This window comes from Onychomys torridus, chromosome 1, assembly GCF_903995425.1.
Source record: "Onychomys torridus chromosome 1, mOncTor1.1, whole genome shotgun sequence".
Classification (NCBI taxonomy): domain Eukaryota; kingdom Metazoa; phylum Chordata; class Mammalia; order Rodentia; family Cricetidae; genus Onychomys; species Onychomys torridus.
The window spans coordinates 126,171,584-126,191,177 of NC_050443.1; the positions used below are offsets into that span (position 1 = coordinate 126,171,584).

Here is a 19,594-nt window from a genome sequence, read left to right on the forward strand (position 1 = left end):
TCTCCTGGGTCCATGCATCTAGGCCTCCAGTTCCGAGGCTGCAGAGCACCTACCCAGTTTGCAGGTGCCCCTTCCCATCTGGCCCAGTGGGGTGCCCCTCGCCCCACCTCTGGACTTCGAGCTTGGGTCCCCAGGGAGCCGCGTGTTCATTCATTCCTCACCCCACGAGGCTCCACTCGACCAAAAAGAGCTCGCATTTTGTCCTAGCCCCTCCCCCAGGCCATTGCAAGGACCCGCAGCCCCACGCCCGCGACCTCCACTAGGCCTGGGCCGTTGCTGCCCGCAGGAAGACGCCCGGCCCGGGCAGGGTGAACCCCGTGGGAACGGTTTGTCTCGAAAACAGGAACCCGGGCCGGGGGGCTGGGCGGGGCGCCCCTTCCCCACCGCAGTCCGCTTCCTGCCCCTCCCGGCTTCCTCCGTGCGACACCCAGGCGGGGCGCAGAGCCTGGGGGTGTCGCGGTGGGGGAGGGCTGTCGCACCAGGTCCCCACGCCACCAGTGGCGCAGCCCCCCGCCCGCGGCCACGCGCTCTGGGGCGGCAGGGGAGGGGTTAAGCTGCTGTAGGGCCCGAAGCGCGCGGGGCGAGAGGGGGAGTCCCCAGTGGAGGAGGCGCGGCGCGGGGCGCAGGGGCGGGGAGGGGGCGGGGCGGCGGGGCGCTGGGCCGTAGCGCGGAGAGCGGGCTGGAGCCGCAGCCGCAGCGAGGCCGGCGGGCGGGAGCGCACGGAGGTGGCGCGGGCCGGGCAGGGTGCGGGCTCCGCGCTGCGGGTCCCAAGAGTGAGTGAGCGAGCGTGCGCGCGCGGGCGGGGCGTGGGACACAGAGGGCGCGGTCCCTTGGGATCCCCTAGGGGCCGGCCGGCGGGGACTGCGGGTGGGTGGGGAGTCTGCGCACCGGGTCCTGGGTAGGACAGAGCTTGCAGAAGGGCTAAGGCACTTAGAGCCACCCGCGGGAGGGGTGAGTCCGTGGCACACTGGTGCTAGCCTGACACGTCTCTACCAGGCCCTTCCATGCAAGTCCCCATTTGACAGATGGGAAAATTGAGGTTCAGAGAGGCCAAATGATTCTCAAGGTCACCGGGCTAGGAAGCGAATGGTTCTGAGAAGTCCTCGGGAGGACTCCCTAATGTGGGGGAGTTTGTGTAGGGCAAAGCCCCTTTCCTCAGGGCAAGGCTTTGGCAAGGTCCAGGGGTGTGAGTTATCCCGGGCCCTGAGGCTGTGTGTCCTGGAGCATGATTGAAGGGGGAGGGGAGGCGGAATGGGTGTGTGCGCAACCACGGGGGTAAGTGCATGTGTGTGGGAGTGCACATGGGTGGAGATGCACACTGTCTTTGCGTGTGTGCACACACACGTGTACAGATGTCAGAGCTACTGTGGCCGAGGGATCAGAGGCTGGGCTGGTTCAAGTGAACAGAAGGTCTGGGAGGAGAACTGCGTGCAGGTTTGGATTCTGGAGTAAAGGAGCTGGGTATGTGTGGCTGAAGATTTTCATTGCAGGTGTGCATGGGGTGTGGGTGCCATTGTGTGTGACAGGACAGACAGGGAGTGTCTGTGACCCTGATGTGTGTGAGAAGGGTCTTCTTGCTCTTAATGTAGGTCATTGGCCTCCGGCAGATAACTTGTCTAGAGAATGGGTGTTTGTCCCTGTATGGATGCTTATGGTGACCAGGGTTACTTAATGGTGTCATGCAGGCCACGGCCACCCCCATGGCGCTAGCGGCCCCTTCTGGGCACTCTACTTGGTGCTCTCACACACAATTTAACTATGCAGCAGGGTGGGTAGGAGGTCAGGAGCCCAGGCTAGGGAAATATATGACAATTCTGGAGGGGCTGAGCCGGCACCCCTGGGACCTTCGTACATGTGGCTTGGGAGCCCCCGGTTCCCAGGCTCTGGCTTCCCACTGACACCTCCCAGCCGCAGTGGGCTACCCCCACCCCCGCCCCAGGAATGTTCTTCTCCACTCCGCCCCCCCCCAAGGGCAGGCCCCTGGGGGATGCTACGGCCCCGCCTCCCACTCGCGGGGAGCCCAGGAGGGGGCGATGTGGGCAGGACGCCTGGGTTCTCTCCTCCCTTCTCCCATCCCAGGGAGAAATTCCTCCGAGGTCCCCTCAGGCACTGGGTTCCCAAAATAACCCTGCGGGGGAAGGGAGGCTGTTAAGGGAGGGGAAGCAGGAGGAGTGCAGAACCGAGCTGCGGGGTGCTGCAGGTGCCTGTGGGGAGCAAGCGCTAGGAAAGGAGGGCCCTCCAGGAGGCTTGGGGCACCATCTAACCCCTGGGGCCCTGGCTCGTCCCTTATTCAGGTTAGAGCCCTTCTACCTTCCCGCGACTCCGCGGGTGGGCCGGAAGCCTCTCGGCTAGTCCATTTCCCAACTAGCGGGTTGCACCATCCCGGGGCAGGACCGTTTAACCCCGGGAGAGGCAGCAGCAGGCAGCTCCGCCCCTGCCCAGCAGGGGGCGTGCCTGCTCCGCCCCGTTCCTATGCGCCCTGCGCTCCCTCGGTGCCTCCGCTGACTCCCACTCCACTTCTCCCAGGACAAGCGTAGAGTTCGAGCCCGGTGGGAGGCTTTCGGACCGTAGCTTGGGTCCACCCCACCGGCACCGGCGGCCATGGCGAGCACTCTGGACTTGGACAAGGGTTGCACCGTAGAGGAGCTGCTCAGAGGCTGCATCGAAGCCTTTGGTGAGTTGCCTGAAGCACGAGGGGGCACACCAAGCCTGAGGCAGACCCTGGCCAGGACCTACCCAGGCTCCTAATCTGCAGTCCACTTAACGAAAGTCTCTCTTCTTTGCAGAGAAGTGCCCAAATAGACCCCCTATCCACACGGCAGGGAATTGGGAGGCCGGGGAGGTCCCAACTCTGATCTGGGAGGGGCATTATCTGTCTCCCTGGGGGATCCGGAGGAACTCTCTATCTCTAGCCTGGGAACTGTTTCCGGCAGATGGGGGTTGGTTTATCTGGTGAAGGGGTGCCCCCTCCCCCAGCACTCAGGAAATGACCTCTGGATTCTTGACTCCGGGGAACCCAGGCTCCTTCCGCCCCAGCTGGTTCCCCTCTCGACTATGGGCTTGCTCCAAGTTCCCCTCCTCCAGCTCCTGGATCCTATAGTACCCCTTGCCCACTCAGACTTCTTTCTGAACTTTGACCTCCTGGCTTTGGAGTGCTGGGAAAAGCAGTAGGTAGGCGGGGTCAGGAGTGCAGACCCAGGGACCTGACCCCAGACTGCAGACTAGGCTTTGGTGTCTGAGCCTCCGGACCAAGGGTCAGCCACCTTCGCTTTGACTTTTGGAGCAGATGACTCCGGAAAGGTGCGAGATCCGCAGCTCGTGCGCATGTTTCTTATGATGCACCCCTGGTACATACCTTCCTCTCAGCTGGCCGCGAAACTGCTCCACTTATATCCTTGGCGGGAATGGCTGAGGCCCGGTTGTTGGGTCCATGAGTCCATCCTGCTTGGTTTGCTCAGGGCCTTACGTCCTGGAGTGCAGGCCTTGCTTATATCCCACAATTCAGAGACCATCCTGTCTCCTAGGGCCTAGGCCTTGTCCTGTACCTAGCTGAGGACCCGGTCTCCTCTGTAACCTAGGCCTTGCCCTCGCCCTCCCTAAGGATCTGTCCCTGCTCTGTCCAGGGACCTCTTCTTGCCCTTCTCCGAGGCCGGGTCCTCCTCTCCACCTATGGTGGAGTCTAACCCTCTACCTCCACCTATGGCTGCTCCTGCAGTGTCCGCCCCTCTTCCCTAGTCCTCCTGGAAGCCAGGCTTTGGCTAGAGTCCCACCCTGGGTACTCAGGTCACCCCCTCTGCTCCTGTTTCTAGCCTTAGGTTTCATGCTGTTACCCTTAACTCTCCCTTACCTATCAGCAATCCCGGAAGGACAACTCCAATTCTCTACAGGTGAAAACGTGTCACCTGGTCAGGTGAGTCTGGGGCCTGGCCCCTCCCCTTGCTGCCTTTCTCAAGCTTCAGGAGAAAGGCAGGAGTGGACAGCATCCAGGGGATGGACCACGTGGGTTTGCCAGTGGGTGCTGTCCAGGTGTGCTGCGGGCCTTGTTATTTTTTGCTGGTGTGTGTTGGATTTGGGGGATGGAGAAAGAAAGCACTGGAGGATAGGGGTGGGCGGGGTGGGTGGGTGTTCTGACAGAACATCCTTTGAGACATTTTACCTCACTCTCTGGGGGGTGAATACAGTCTTTTTTTTTTTTTTTTTCTTTTGTTTTTCGAGACAGGGTTTCTCTCTGTAGTTTTGGTGTCTGTCCTGGATCTCGCTCTGTAGACCAGGCTGGCCTCGAACTCACAGAGATCCGCCCGGCTCTGCCTCCCGAGTGCTGAGATTAAAGGCGTGAATACAGCCTTCATAGTTGCTTCCCTCGCCCACTTGGGCATGGGGAGGGAGGGAGGGAGGGAGGCCTTAGGTGGCTTGACTCTGCCTGCCCCTCCACCAGGTACTGGATCTCAGCATTCCCTGCAGAGTTTGACTTGAACCCAGAGCTGGCTGAGCAGATCAAAGAGCTGAAGGCCCTGCTTGACCAAGAAGGGAGCCGAAGGCACAGCAGCCTCATCGACATCGAGAGCGTGTGCGTGGGGGGAGCTCAGGGGGCACTAAGCTTCCTACACCATCTGTGCTTAATAAATGTCTGTTCAATTGAATGAGTGAGGGTCATGTCACTCTCTTGCTTGAAAACCTTCCATGACTCCCTGCCACCTTCAAAACACCTCCAGCTATTAAGGCCTTTCGTGGTGTCAGGCTAGCTTGACGTTCCTGTCCTGTCTCCCACGGCCTACCCTGCATCCCACACACTTCATATTACGGCTGTTTGGGTCCACGCGCCATTGTCTGTGTCCTGCACCCTTCTTCTCCATGGAACTCGCTCTTGTCTCCTCCATCCTCACCAGACTCAGCACGAGTGTGATGTCCCTGCCTGGTGAGGGTATGCTACTCCTCCGGGGCAGAATTTGCCACTCTGTCCTGTTTTCCCGAGATGCTTTGTGTAGACTACTGCCCAGAGCACTGGGAACATGTGTCCCACTGTTTGGTGATGGCATGTTTCTGTGTCTGTCTCCCCCAGTAGATTGTGAGCTCCTCGAGGGCAGGAACCGTGTCTTGTTCATCTCTGTACCCCAGCGCCTAGCACAGCGTCTGGCACAGAGTACGTCGTCCATCAGTGTGTTGAGCGCATGGTGAAGGGGGCATGTGGAGGAGTTGCTGGGACGTGGGGATGTTAGTGCTTAGGATGGTGGCTCCTGCTGTTTAGGTCCCAAGTCAGTTTGAGTGGCATGTCTGACTGTGTGTGGGGTCACAGGAGGCAGGGGACATCTCCAGCACAGGGCTCACTACCCCTGCTCCCCCAGCCCCACCTACAAGTGGAAGCGGCAGGTGACCCAGCGGAACCCTGTGGAACAGAAAAAGCGCAAGATGTCGCTGCTGTTTGACCACTTGGAGCCTATGGAGCTGGCAGAGCATCTCACCTACTTGGAGTACCGCTCCTTCTGCAAGATCCTGGTGTGGCCTGAAGGCTTGTGGTGGGGTGCAGTGTGGGTTGAGAAGGGGGCTCCAGAAAGGGCTAAGACTCGGGGATAGGCTGGCTCCCAAGGATGGTTGGGTGGTTCCATTAAATGACAGTGGGAGGCCGAGCAATGGGAGAGGCCAGCAGGGCACTCAGGCCAAGTCCACCTGCCTGCAGTTTCAGGACTATCACAGCTTTGTGACCCACGGCTGCACCGTAGACAACCCCGTCCTGGAGCGATTCATCTCCCTCTTCAACAGTGTCTCACAGTGGGTCCAGCTCATGATCCTCAGCAAGCCCACAGCCACGCAGCGGGCACTGGTCATCACACACTTCGTGCATGTGGCAGAGGTGCCCACTTTTCCTGCGTGCCCAGCCTCCTTGTGCCCATCAAGCCCTTCCCCTTCTCCCCAGAAGGGGGGCCGGGGTGACACGCTGCCTCCCCTCTCTCTCTGCCTCCCAGAAACTGCTGCAGCTGCAGAACTTCAACACACTGATGGCTGTTGTTGGAGGCCTGAGCCACAGCTCCATCTCACGCCTCAAGGAGACCCACAGCCATGTCAGCCCTGAGACCATCAAGGTACCTGGCTTGGGAGGGGCCTAGGCTTCTCAGTTGCAGCCTTCCCAGTGCGGTGCTGGGGCCTGGGCATGACAGTTCTTGTCTGACAGTTGAGGAAACTGAGGCTTGGAGGAGGAAGTAAGAGCTGTAACACAGCCGGGTGGCGCACGTCTTTAGTCCCAGCACTCCAGAGGCAGAGGCAAGTGGATCTCTGTGAGTTCAAGGCCAGCCTTGAGTTCAAGAGCGAGATCCAGGACAGGCTCCAAAGCTAATTTCTTTTATTAAATTTTATGTGTGTTTAAATGTGTATGTATAGTGTGGGTGCATGCAGGAGAACAAAGGTCACCTTGGTTTTCTTCCTCTGTCACTTGCTTCATTTTGTCTTTTTAAAGTTCTTAGTCATTTATTTTATTGATGGGTGTGTGTGTGTGTGTGTGTGTGTGTGTGTGTGTGTGTGTGTGTATGTGCCACACATATTCGTGTGCCCATGGAGACCCGATGGGTCCTTTGGAGCTGGAGTTGTAGGTGTGAACTGCCTGACACGGGATCCTGAAAACAGAACTAGACTCCCTGAGCCACTCTCCAGCCCCATTTTATCTTGAGATAGGGTCTTTTACTGTACGCAGAACTCACTAAGTGGCCAATGAGCTCCAGAATGTCTTTCTCCCCGCACTGAGTGCTCTGGTTACAGACATGTATACAACTATGTCTGGCTTTCATGTGGGTGCCAGGGACCCACACTTGGGTCCTCATGCTTGCACGGCAGGTACTTTACTGATGAACCATTTCCTCAGTGGCTACATCATGAGACCCTGTCTCAGAAAAAATAATATATAATAAAAGGGGGAAAGTCACCATATAGTTTAAAAAGTAGAACACTGAGCTCTGGATAGATGGCTCAGTGGTTAAGAGCATTTGTTGCTCTTGCAGAGGACCCAGGTTCAGTGCCTAGCACCTACAAATTGACTCAGGGTACCAGGCATGCACACAGTACACATACATATATGCAGGCAGAATATCCCACATGCATAGAATACAATTTATGTATCTATCTATCTATCTATTTTTTTTTTTTTTTGTGGTTTTCTGAGACAGAATTTCTCTGCGTAGCCTTGACTGTCCTGGAACTCACTCTATAGACCAGGCTATCCTTGAACTCAGAGATCCACTGGCCTCTGCCTCCCAAGTGCTGGGACTAAAGGTGTGTGCCATCACTGCCCGGCAATACATCTTAAAAAAAAAAAAGACTGTTGGCCAGAGTGTGCTCAGGGGTAGTGTGCACTTGAAGACCCTGGGCTCTGACCAAGCACCAAGTCCAAACCAACAGAGCCCAGAAAACATTGCTTCTCCTTAAAAGATGATAAGGTGACCCCTGCCGAAGCAGCAGGGGGCAGGGGCAGGACCTCCATGATGAAGGCTTTCCTTTTCTTTAGTTTTTACTGTGTGTGCATCCCAGAACAAAACGTCGGGCTTTTTGTTGCCTGTTTCCAACTTCCTCTGAGTAGAAGCACACCCGATGTTACGTCTCAGACCCTTTCTTTCTGCCCGAATGGGCAGGGCCTGCCACCTTGTCGTGTGGGGCAATTGATCTTTTCTGTTGTCTCACGTTATTGTAAATCTGTCCTAGTTTAGTATTTGATGCATTGTTGAACATTTGAGGGTTTTCTTTATTATTATTATTATTATTATTATTATTATTATTATTATTAGATTTTTTTCGAGACAGGGTTTCTCTCTGTAGTTTTGGTGTCTGTCCTGGATCTCGCTCTGTAGACCAGGCTGGCCTCGAACTCACAGAGATCCACCTGGCTCTCAACCATCTTGTCAGCCTTCTTTCTCTCTTTTCTTCTCTGTCTCTCCTTCTTTTTATTTCTTTCTTTGATTCAGGGTCTCACTGTGTAGTTCTGGCTATACTAGAATTCCCTATGGTAGACCAGGCTGGCCTTGAACCCACAGAGATCTGCCTGACTCTGCCTTTTGAGTGCACTTTCCCATTGTTTTTGAGATTGGGTCTCATATATTCCAGGCTGTCCTTGAACTTGCTGTGTGACCAAGGATGATGCTCTCAGCGGAGACATACACCGCCACACCTGATTATGTGGTGCCAGGGATCAAACCCAGGGCTTTATGCACAATAGGCAGTACTATACCAACTGAACTGCATCCCATCTCAAGCTTTTCTTTGAGGACCCTTTCTTGAGACAGAGTTTCTCTGTGTAGCCCTGGCTGTCCTGGATCTAGCTCTGTAGATCAGGGTGGTCTCGAACTCAAAGCCTTTTAAAAATTTATTTATTATGTGTACAGTGATCTGTCTGTCTGTATGCTGCCAGAAGTGGGCACCAGACTTCATTGTAGGTGGTTGTGAGCCACCATGTGGTTGCTGGGAATTGAACTCAGGACCTCTGGAAGAGCAGCCTGTCCTTTTAAGCTCTGAGCTATCTCTCCAACCACTTTTCGAGGCAAGATTTTGTTGTATATTCCTGGCTAGCTTGGAACTCATTATGTAGATGGGACTGGTTTTGAATTTATAAATTCAGGCCCACAGTGATTCTCCTGCATCCACCTCCCCACTGCTGGGATTCTGGCCTTATGTAACCATGCTCAGTATAAGTTTTTTCCACTATTTACCATCATCAAACACCATGTATAATAACATCCTTCTTGGTCGATAGGCCTGTGTTTAAATGTTGATAACGTGTGCTCAGCCCTGGTGTAGATGTATGGTAGCTCATAGTTGTTTCCCTGGACTCATAACCTATGCGTTGTGACCCCTGGAGTGCAAAGAAGCCAATAAGAGAGGGTTTGCCTTTTTGGTCTATCCTTGACCTTGCTCCCCATCATTCCTACAGTTCTAGGGCTAGGGTGAGAGGACAGTTGAGTGGTGTGTGTGAGTGACACTCTGACCTTTTCCCCCAGCTCTGGGAAGGTCTGACAGAATTAGTGACAGCCACTGGCAACTACAGCAACTACCGGCGCAGGCTGGCAGCCTGCGTGGGCTTCCGCTTCCCTATCCTGGGCGTGCACCTCAAGGATCTGGTGGCCCTGCAGCTGGCGCTGCCTGACTGGCTGGACCCGGGTCGGACCAGGCTCAATGGAGCCAAAATGAGGCAGCTTTTTAGCATTCTGGAGGAGTTGGCCATGGTGACCAGCCTGCGACCACCAGTGCAAGCCAACCCTGACCTGCTGAGTCTGCTCACGGTGAGGCGCTGGGCCGGTGTCTCATATGTGACTGCTATGGCTGTGGGATTGCTGGGTTCTGAACAAGGAGCGCAGGGTTAGCCTGGTCTCTGAGGTTTGCACTGAACCCGAGGTGGTTCCAAGGTTGGCCTGAGACACAGGCCTGTGGTCTGATCTCAGGGCTGCTGTGTGGACCATGGGCTGGGTCTGGGGCTGAGCCTGAGTCCCCTTGTCTGGACGTTGCGCTCCTGGCAGTGGTTAGGACTAAGCTGTGGATTTGGTGGGTGACATGGGTGATTTCTAATGCGGAACTGGCTCCTGAGTGAAGTTTCTTTTAGTATTTATTAATTTAGCTTTTGGAGACAGGGTCTCACTCTGTACGCCAGGCTGACACAAACTTACTAGGGAGCCTCAGCTAGCTTTGAACTCGTGGTGGTCTCTTTGCCTGAGCCTGCAAAGTGCTTGGATCGCAGGGACCATGCCCAGCTTTGGGCAAAGGTTCTGACTCCATGCCTTGGCTGATGTTTTGCCAGTGCATTGTTTTTAAAGTTTGCTCTGTGGGCCGGCTGGCATGGGAGGGGTTGGGGTGTTTTCTAAGGTGGCCTTTGTCCTGAGTCTAGCTTTCTCGTCAGGCTCTGGGCAGACTGGTAGTCCCGTGGCCCTGGGTCTGTAGCTCCCATGTAAGAGGGGAGCAGGAACCTGAGGGTATTACTACATCTATGTGTCCTAGGTGTCCTTGGATCAGTACCAGACAGAGGATGAGCTGTACCAGCTCTCCCTGCAGCGTGAACCACGCTCCAAGTCATCGGTAAGGGGGCCCCTCACCTCTCACTTTGCACTTGAGGATCCCGGGGGACAAGGACAGAAAGAATGTTCCCCATCCATTACACCCACCTACTTGCTTGACAGTGGAATCTTGGGGGTGGGGGTGGGGTTGGCTTTGGGCAGGCTCTTGGTCTTTATTGGAGCCTTAGGTTCATTCCCACTCTGGCCCTGGCTCAGACCTGACTGTTCCCACAGCCAACCAGCCCCACCAGCTGCACCCCGCCTCCCCGACCTCCCGTGCTAGAAGAGTGGACCTCAGTTGCCAAGCCTAAGCTGGACCAGGCCTTGGTGGCAGAGCACATCGAGAAGATGGTAGAGGTGAGCGGTCCGGAGGGTGAGGGAATCTGCTGGAAAGCTAGTTTCTCCAGAGCCTTGCCCTGGGAGCCACTGGTGTATCTGAAGGCCAGTGCTCTGACCATTCCCCAGGAGGCACAGCTGCTGCATTATGGGCTGGTGAGGCAGGACCGAAAGGGACTTGGGGAGACATCTCTGATATTCTTCATCATGTAGACTGGGCTCAGATGGTCCTTTTAATTCTCCCTTCTGGCCTTGTATGTCCCTCTGTAGTCTGTGTTCCGGAACTTTGACGTCGATGGGGATGGCCACATCTCCCAGGAGGAGTTCCAGATCATCCGGGGCAACTTTCCTTATCTCAGCGCCTTTGGGGACCTGGACCAGAACCAGTGAGGAGGGCTAGGGCCTGGGGGGCGGGGTAGAGGGAAGGCATCAACCCACTTCCCCTTGGGCTCCACTTCTTGAGTGTGCAGAGAGCAAGGCCTTCCCTGGGAAGCTGCCCGTGCGCTTGGGGTGGGAGGAAGCTGCCAGCCATAGAGGGACAGTGTTACCTTGCTAGTTTGGACAGATGGGGGAGCCCCACCTGAGCCTTGCAAAGAGAACACTATTTTATTTGTGGAGCTCACAGCTGCCAAGAGTGTGGGGAAGTTGAGCCCCTGGGTAGCTGGCTTTAATGAACAGTAAGAAAGGCCGTAATTAGCAGCACCCACTTGCTTATCCACAATTCATATGCTGACAATTTGGAAAAACATCTGGCTCTCTGAAGCAGGTTAAATGTGCCCTCCGTAACCATGTTTATGCCCCATTTTTGCTGAGATGACAAAAACCCAGTCAAAATTTACAGTCCATCCCAGGTTGATTTATTTTTAAATGTGACCTGTATTTCAAAAATATGTGGTTTGGGGGGTTGGGAATGTGTCTCAGTTGGTAGAGTGTCTGCCTAGCATGCCATAAGCCCTGGGTTTCATCTTTGCTACTGTATAACGGGGCATGGTGACACTCTCCTGGAATCTCAGCATTAGGAAGTGGAAGCAGGAGAGGCCAGAGCTCAAAGTCATCTTCAACTACATAGCAAGTTTGAAGCCAGCCTGGGCTACATGAGGCTCTGTCTGAAAAGAAAAGTTCATTATTGTTCCCACATTGCAAAAATTTATGGTAAGAACAGTATCCAGGTAGTCAATTCCCAATGAACAAAGTGTTTAAAGTAAGTGAATGTTAAAAAACAAAAAAAGCAGAGCTTTTAATCCCAGCATTGGTGGAGGAGGGTCAGAGGCAGAGGGTCTCCGGGAGTTTGAGGACAGCCTGTTCTACACAGAGAAACTGCTCTCAAAAAAAAAAAAAAAAGTAAATTAATGTTCCAGTGCTCATTATGTAGCCCAGGCTAGCTTGAACTCATTATCTAGCTCAGGCTGGCCTCAAACTCAGAGCGATCCTTCATTATTTTTCCTAGTGCTGGGATCACAGGTGTGTGCCATCCTGCCTGGCTGCTTCCATCCTTTTTGGCACGCATGTAAAGTGGATGCGGATTAGGGTCTGAAGTGTGTTTCATGGACAAACAGGATTCATGTGTTTATCTATTCCCACTGATGGCCAGACCGCAACAGAAGCATCCAGTTTCCTGTTTTCTCCTTGGGCTGGTGGGTGGGTTTGTTTGTTTGTTTTTCTGGGCTTTTAACCCTGAAGGCTGCAGCTTCATGGAGCCTCAGCCCTAAGACTCAACCTTTTATAAGTTCAGACAGCTAATTGGCCACCAAACCTCATTATTGGGCTCATAAAGAAAAAGGAGGCTATTTACCTGGGATGTAGGTCAGTGGCAGCTCCTGGGCTTAGCATGCTCAAGGCCCTGGGTCTCATCTCCAGCTGCCTTAGAATTCAGAACACAGTCCTAGCTCACTGCTTCTTTTGAGTTCGTCATCCCTGCCCCTCACGCTTTTTTTTTTTTTTTTAAAGACAAGGTTGCTATGTATACCAGGCCAGTCTTGAACTGACTCTATAGTAAGGCATGGTGTTGAACTTGTGATTCTCCTGCCTTGGCCTCCCCAGGACTCCTCTGATGAGAGGAATTGTATGTAACCACCATGTCTGGCTTCTGAAACTCTCTATTTCTGGAACTTGAAGATTTCTATCTCTTGCAAAATCATCTACGCATTAAAAAACCTGTTGATTACTTTTGTTATTATTTCACTTATTTATTTATTTCCCCCCCTTTTTTTGGAGACAGGGTCTCACTCTAGCTTAGGTTAGCTGGGAATGTATTATGTAGCCCAGCTGGCCATACAATCTTGGCCTCCAGAGTGCTGGGATTCCAGGGGTGAGTTCTTTTCTGTGCTGAGTATTGAACCCAGGGCCTTATGCATACCAGGCAAGCACTTCAGCCCTGAGCCACATCCCAGGCCTGTTTTCATGTTTTCTTTCTGCAGTATCACATACATCTTTCCACATGGATTCATGTAGGGGTGCATCACTTATTCTTTTATTTATTTTGGGGTTCCGGGTATTGAATTGGGGCTTCATGTTCCAGGCAAGCACTCTGCTACTGGGCTGCGGTGTTCACACTGTGTCATTCTTTAGAGGACTGCACTGTGTGGCCAGCCACCCCTTCACCTGTACCTCTTCCAACTGATAATGCATGTAGATGGTCCAGAGCTGCTCTGTAATGATCTGTCCCGCTTCTGGGAAAGTCTTGGTGTCTACTTTCTTGGGCCAGTGTTTCTGGAGGAGAGATTCCTAGAAGTGGGCTCACTGGATCCAAAGCAATGTACATTCTAAGTTAGGAGAGAGAGATTGCCAACTGACCTCAGACAAGGTTGCACCCTGTCAGCGTGCCCAAGTGTGCCTGTGTCCCAGCTTCCTTGCCAAGAGCAGAGGCTATAATAAGCCCAATGGTTTTGCCAATTGAGTTGGAAAATGGTGTCTTTCTTAATTTGCATTTCTCCAAACCAACAAGGACTGTCCATTCATATGTTCATTGGCCACTTATATTTCTTCTGTTAATTGTTCATGTTCTTTGTCATCCTGCTGGGTTTCTGCATCTTCTTGTTGATTTTTAGAGTCTGTACTAATGGATATTAACCCCTTGCTGTTGAGTATGTTTGCAAATATTTTCTTATCGTCTGTCACTGATGTTGTCTTTTTCCATATAAAAAAATTTTTTTAAAGCTTTGTGTGTTTGATATGTCAGCCTTTTCTTTGATGGCATTGTATGATTTGTATGATGTGTAGCGAGGCCCTCTGCTCAAGGTCACAAAACAGCTCTCAATCTTACTTTCATGATTTTATGTGTTCACCTGTGTCTCATGCAAGGAGAGTGTGGTTTTTCATGTAGTTTACATACGTCACATAAAGTATCATCTATCTATCTACCTATCTATCTATCATCTACCTACCTACCTATCTGTCTTAGATCTATCTATCTATCATCTACCTACCTATCTGTCTATCTATCTATCTATCTATCTATCTATTATCTACCTACCTACCTATCTGTCTATTGTTTTTCAAGACAGGGTTTCTCTGTGTAGCTCTGGCTGTCCTGGAACTTGCTCTGTAGACCAGGTTGGCCTCCCATTTACAGAGATCCACCTCTGCCTCCTAAGTACTGGGATTAAAGGGCTGTGCCACCACCGCCTAGCTAAAGTCTATATTTTATTTATTTTTAAATAAATCACCAGTTGTCCCATTGAGATGAAAGTTCTTTATTATCACATCATAGAACATCAAGTTTCAAATAAGGGCCAGCAGTGGACGTGACAGCCACGGAGAAGTGACCAAGGAGTGGGATGTGGTGGCACATGTCTGTAATTCTAGCTTCTGAGAGGCAGGATGAGGAGTTCAAGGCCAGACTCGGCTATAATAGCAAGTTTGAGTCAGCGTCAGCTACAAGAGACCGGAATGGCTTTTTTTTTTTTTTTTAAATCCTAGCACTTGGGAGAGAGGCAGGCAGATCTCTGTAAATTCTGGCCCAGCCTAGTCTACATAGTAAGTTCCAGGCCAGCCAAGGCTGTGTAATGAGAGCCTGTCTTAAAAAAACAAACAAACAACAAGCTGGTGGGGGAGGGGATCTCTCAAATTAAAATGTAAAAAATAGAAAAAAAGAGAAATGACTGAGGACCCACCTAGCCACTTGGACATGTGTATGCATGTCCTTGACTCTCAACTGTGCACGGGACACAGTAAGTGGGGGTATGCCCTATGGAGATAAGGAAATTCTAGCACAAGGAGATTAGCCAGCCCCAGGTCACAGGGCTGAGAAGCAGAGCTGAGGTTGTTTTTATAGGGGACCCGGTGTTTGGAACGGAATTTCTCTATGTAGCCCTGGCTATCCTGGAACTCACTATGTAGACTTGGCTGGCCTTGAACTCTCTCATCAAAGGCATGAACCACCATGCCCAGCTAGAGCTGGCATCTGAACACACTGGAGCCTAAAATACATTCCTAGATGAAAAGGGACCCTTGGGAAGCCGGGATCTGGTGAAATACTGGATCACAGGCGTAGCTGCCGGCATGCCCTGTAGAGTCCCCAGGTCTCAGGCCCCCGGCAGGTGTAGAGGTGTAGCGCAGAGCACACTGCGGAACCGGAGACGCCCAGCTTCTTTAGCTGATACCCACTGCGAGATCCCCATTGTCCCGAGGAGGAAATCCTAGAGAAACGACTTGGCCAAGCCCACACTAGTTCATGGTAGATGCTAAGTGTCCTCTTGTTCCTTGCACGGACCTTTTTCTCCGCCCGTGGGGTTGGGGAGGCCCACCCTGGCCCCAGGGGAGGACTCGAGCTGAGATGTCCCCACGCCCACCAGGGATGGCTGCATCAGCCGGGAGGAGATGATCTCCTACTTCCTGCGCTCCAGCTCGGTGCTGGGCGGCCGCATGGGCTTCGTACACAACTTCCAGGAGAGCAACTCCCTGCGCCCGGTTGCCTGTCGCCACTGCAAAGCTCTGGTGAGCGCCCGCTGCCCAGACTTGCAACGCCATCATCCACCCTTCCAGTCCTAGCCTGCAGGCCCACGCCCCGCCCTTCTGCTGGCCTCTCCTCCGCCAGAGCGCTAGCCAACTGGCAAAAACGCCTTGGTTCCCAGACCCCATGCCCTGTTCTCCAGATCAATAAAACCTTAACCCCCCCCCAGCATGGTCCCTCCTTTATTGCAGATCCTGGGCATCTACAAGCAGGGCCTCAAATGCAGAGGTAAGAAAAAAATCGAACACATGGCTTCTCTGCTGGACCAAGGTTTGGTTGGGAGAGTTCCTGTTGGCGTAGGGATTTTTATTTTGATGGAGACAATTTCCAGCAAGGGAAGTACACTGTAGCTAGAGAGGCACCCACACTGACAGGAAGGGCTTGTCTTTTAAAAGACTGTGGAGAGGCAAGCTGCCTAGGAAAAGTTACTTTGGGGAGGGAATAGTCCAGTATTAAATTCATGTGAAGAGAGCAACTTGGGAGTAGGCTTGGAGTTTGATGGGGTGATTTCTCAGGAGCAAAGCATCCTGGGAGAAGCGCGGGCCTGAAGGATGGGATGGAGCGCTTTCTGCTTTCTGACCCGTGGCCCTCCTTGAGCTCCCCTTTTCCTCCCTCAGCTTGTGGTGTGAACTGTCACAAACAGTGCAAAGACCGCCTGTCTGTGGAGTGTCGCCGCAGGGCCCAGAGTGTGAGCCTGGAGGGCTCTGCACCCTCTCCCTCACCCACACATACCCACCATCGGGCCTTCAGCTTCTCCCTGCCTCGTCCAGGCAGGCGCAGCTCCCGGCCCCCAGGTAAGAGGATCCCCAGCAAGTCAATGTCATTGTGGCTTATAAACTTATCCAGGATGCTGGCTGGTTCAGACTTCACGATTCTTTTATTTAAGGTTTTTTTTTTTTTCTTGCCTCCAACTCACAAGCTCACAGAGATCCGCCTGGCTCTGCCTCCCAAGTGCTAGGATTAAAGACATGAACCACCGCGCCTGGCTATGATTCTTTTATTTTGGTGGGACTATAAAGGGGTTGGATAGGTAAGAGTGCCCGAAAGTGCCCAAAGAACTCTCAACTTTCTGAGGGTGGCATGGAGAGAGGTCCTAATTTAATTCATTAATTAAAAAAGATTTGTTTATTTATTATATACATGTCTGTGTGAGGATGCCTGATCCCCTAGAATTGGAGACAGTTGTGAGCTGCCATGTGGGTTCTGGGAATTGAACCGAGGTCTGAGCCATCTCTCCAGCCCTAATTAATTTATTTTTGAGACAAAATTTTATTATATAGCTCTGGCCAGCTCTGCTTCCCAAGTACTGGGATTAAAGGCGTGCACCCTAATTTTTTTTTTTTTTTTTTTATTTTTGGTTTTCCAAGACAGGGTTTCTTTGTGTAACTTTGCACCTTTCCTGGGACTCGCTCTGTACACCAGGCTGGCCTCGAACTCACAGAGATCCTCGTGCCTCTGCCTCCCGAGTGCTGGGATTACAGGCGTGCGCCACCGCCGCCCGGCCGTGCACCCTATTTTAAGGAAGTGTGGAGATTCCAGTTGTACTTCTGTTTTGGGGGGTTGGAGTTCCGGTAACTATTTGCATCTCTTCTTGCCTGTCATTATAAAAGTCCCTTCCCCCAATAACCTCTGGGTAGTACTCTTGGAATCTCTGTTGGTTTTGATCAGTTTGCTGAAAAATGATTTGCCAAATGATTATTTTCCCCCGAGAACAGTCTGAACAATAAGCTAAACTGAGGTCCAAGGCAATTGGACCACAATCATTTGGGTTGCCGTAAGTTCTCAAAAAATAGAAAAGAGAAAGCTGTTTGCAGTCAGCCTTCAAATGTGCTGGACTCTAAACTGTGCAATACACACGAAATCGACGTTTAAGCAAACTGCACAGAGATGTGGCTGTGGGAAGAGCTGCGGCAGAAAGAAACGTAGAATAAGCCTCGAAAATGGGGTCGTTTGGTCGTTCTGAGGATTGATTTTTGGAGGATGGGTCTGCTTCCAGGGTGGGGATGGGATGAGAGCCTCCTGTGATGGGAGAAGGCTGCTGAGGGCACAGGGACCCGGGGTGGGTTTGTGGACAACTCTCCCATGCCTTTCCACAGAGATCCGAGAAGAGGAAGTGCAGGCAGTGGAGGACGGAGTGTTTGACATCCACTTATAAGATGGTGAGTCCTCCCCCGCTTTGCAAGCTGCCACCAGAGTTCCCCACAGAGGCCTGGGGTAGCTAGCTTAGGGGAGGGCCTAGGAAATGTTCTCTAAACAGCCTGGGCAGGTGGGCTCATCCTTTGACAAGGGGTTGTCTTCCTTACATCTTCTGTTTTTTCTTTTCCTAGCTGTGACTGTCAAGGACTCATTCCTGCTTTGGAAGACTTGGAGCACAGCAGGGAGACTGGAGACTGGGCTGAGGGTGGGGGTTGAGGGTGGCATGCGCTGAGGTCAGGGCCAGGGCTGGCGTCCCTAAGGTTGTACAGGTTCTTGTGAATATTTGTATCTTGCAGATGGAATAAAAAGGCCCAAATAATTAATCTGGCAATTAGCCTAAAATCCTCAGATGCTGTGCTTCTAGGGACTACACTGTTGGGGTCCAGAATTCCATAGGCTGGACAGGTTGCAACCTCATGTGCGTCTGGAACCTGGAGGTAACAAGACCTTAGAAGCAGAAAGACCTCAGAACACAAGGCTCTTGGAAAGGTTCTAGAACGGGAGGGGGTCCTGAATCTTGGGGGATTCTGAGCCTTGACACTAGTGTGTCTTTGCACCCTAGAATTGCTGGTCCTGGTACAGCCCTCGAGTTTTCAACCCATAAGCAAAACTCCCCTGCCTTCCAGGTAACCTCTTAGGCCCTGGCTGAATACTCCAGTGACAGAGTGCTCATGTCTGGAGGGAGAGGGCTGCCCAGGGTGCTGGCTGTGGAGAGAGAGCCAGGAGGGGTGGTGACAGCTAGAGGCTTGGGCTGGTGTGCCTCAGGGTGGGGGCTGAGCTCCATGGTCACGGCAGCCCCTTGGCCTGGTGCTGCTGACAGCCGGAAGGACAGTGACTTCCAGAGGAAATGCATATTGATCCTGCTCAGCTCCGGAGGCCTCTCCTAACCCAGCTTGCTCTTCCCTCCTGAGCTGGCAGCACGGAGGACTTGGGGGTGGGTGGGCGTCACCATTAACTGAGTAAGGCCAAGGCCATCTCTAAGGCTGTGCTGGGACAGGAGGATGGTCTATGGGGGTCACCCAGAGGATCTAGAGTCTGCCCAGCCTACCCCTAGGGTCAGGAGGTACCTGATAGCAATCCCGAGAATGGGAGTGACCTCTCCAGATTTCCACACTGCAGGATGCCCTAGAGCAGCCTTGGATAGTTCTGGGAGCAGAGAAAGAGCACCCCAGCTCCCTCCCTGCACGTCATCCTGATCTGCGGACCTGGCTGTGGTCTCGGGTTCCTTGGGGGATGCACTGTCCCACTGTCCCAGAGCCCCCACTTCCTGCCCATCTCTACCTTTTGACTCCACTTCCTCTGGCCTCCTAGTCCTTACTTTGGGTCACTTCATTCTCCTGGCCCGTCACAAGGATCAGCTTTAGTCCTGTCCTCATGGAGGCCCCTACATTGCCTCTCCTTCTGTCCTCAGCCCCCTCCTGCCCTTCCCCCTCTGGAGGCTGTAATATCCGTTTCACGATTTGGGGGCTGAGTTGCTATAACAACAGACGGCGATTGTGTTGTGAAGAGCAGCTCGCTCCTGCTCTGCCAGCCTGCCTCCCGCTGCCTCCATCCCTGCAGCCTGGCCGGCTCCCCAGCCCACCCTCAGCCCCTTCCTGGCCTCTTCCCAGTGTGTGGTGTGGCCTGGTGCTCATCTCTGCCCATCCAGGATGCGACATGTACCTGTCTTTCCGCTGTCATTCAGATGTGTCAGAACTGTGTGGGGGGCCTGCACCTGTCTGCAGGTTCTCCCTCCCTATGACCCTACTGGACTGTGTACGTGCCTAGAAGAGTGTTTGCCTCATGCTTCCCACCAATGTCCACACTGAGTGGGAGCCTGTGTAGGTGAGGGGTGTATTCTGAAGTGGTGGGGGCCTAGCTGCCACGAGAGGTCTGAATGTGGAACCTCCGGACTAGAGGAGAGAGGCAGGGAGGTGAGGCAGGCTCCGGTGACCTTTCCTGCCCTTGATGGGAAAAGCTGAGGGTGGGGACCGGAGACCAGTGCCACCCTGCTCCCGCCCCACCCAGATCCCTTGGTTTTGAGCATTGTCATTGGGTCACTGAACCTGCTTGTCTGTCCCTCTGCATTTTGGTGTGTGTGTGTGTGTGTGTG

The 19,594-nt window shown here is 53.1% G+C and overlaps 1 protein-coding gene across 6 annotated transcripts; it reads left to right on the top strand.

The window, feature by feature from the left end:
• The first annotated feature begins 187 nt into the window (after window positions 1–187).
• Window positions 188–17,833, top strand: Rasgrp2 (RAS guanyl releasing protein 2). 6 transcript variants are annotated; one of them, XM_036203102.1, is made up of 17 exons: window positions 188–326; window positions 2,527–2,674; window positions 3,287–3,389; window positions 3,848–3,910; window positions 4,436–4,567; window positions 5,343–5,493; window positions 5,675–5,848; window positions 5,961–6,077; window positions 8,973–9,254; window positions 9,964–10,041; window positions 10,254–10,376; window positions 10,626–10,741; window positions 15,149–15,290; window positions 15,498–15,534; window positions 15,924–16,100; window positions 17,403–17,465; window positions 17,634–17,833. In XM_036203102.1, the coding sequence occupies exons 2-16, from the start codon at window positions 2,602–2,604 to the stop codon at window positions 17,459–17,461; spliced, it is 1,827 nt and encodes a 608-aa protein (XP_036058995.1). In that variant the 5' UTR covers window positions 188–326; window positions 2,527–2,601; the 3' UTR covers window positions 17,462–17,465; window positions 17,634–17,833. The 6 variants fall into 6 exon arrangements, with proteins under 6 accessions (XP_036058995.1, XP_036058998.1, XP_036058996.1 ...); XM_036203105.1 differs by lacking the exon at window positions 188–326 and adding an exon at window positions 667–773; XM_036203103.1 differs by lacking the exon at window positions 188–326 and adding an exon at window positions 893–951.
• The last annotated feature ends 1,761 nt before the right edge of the window (window positions 17,834–19,594 follow it).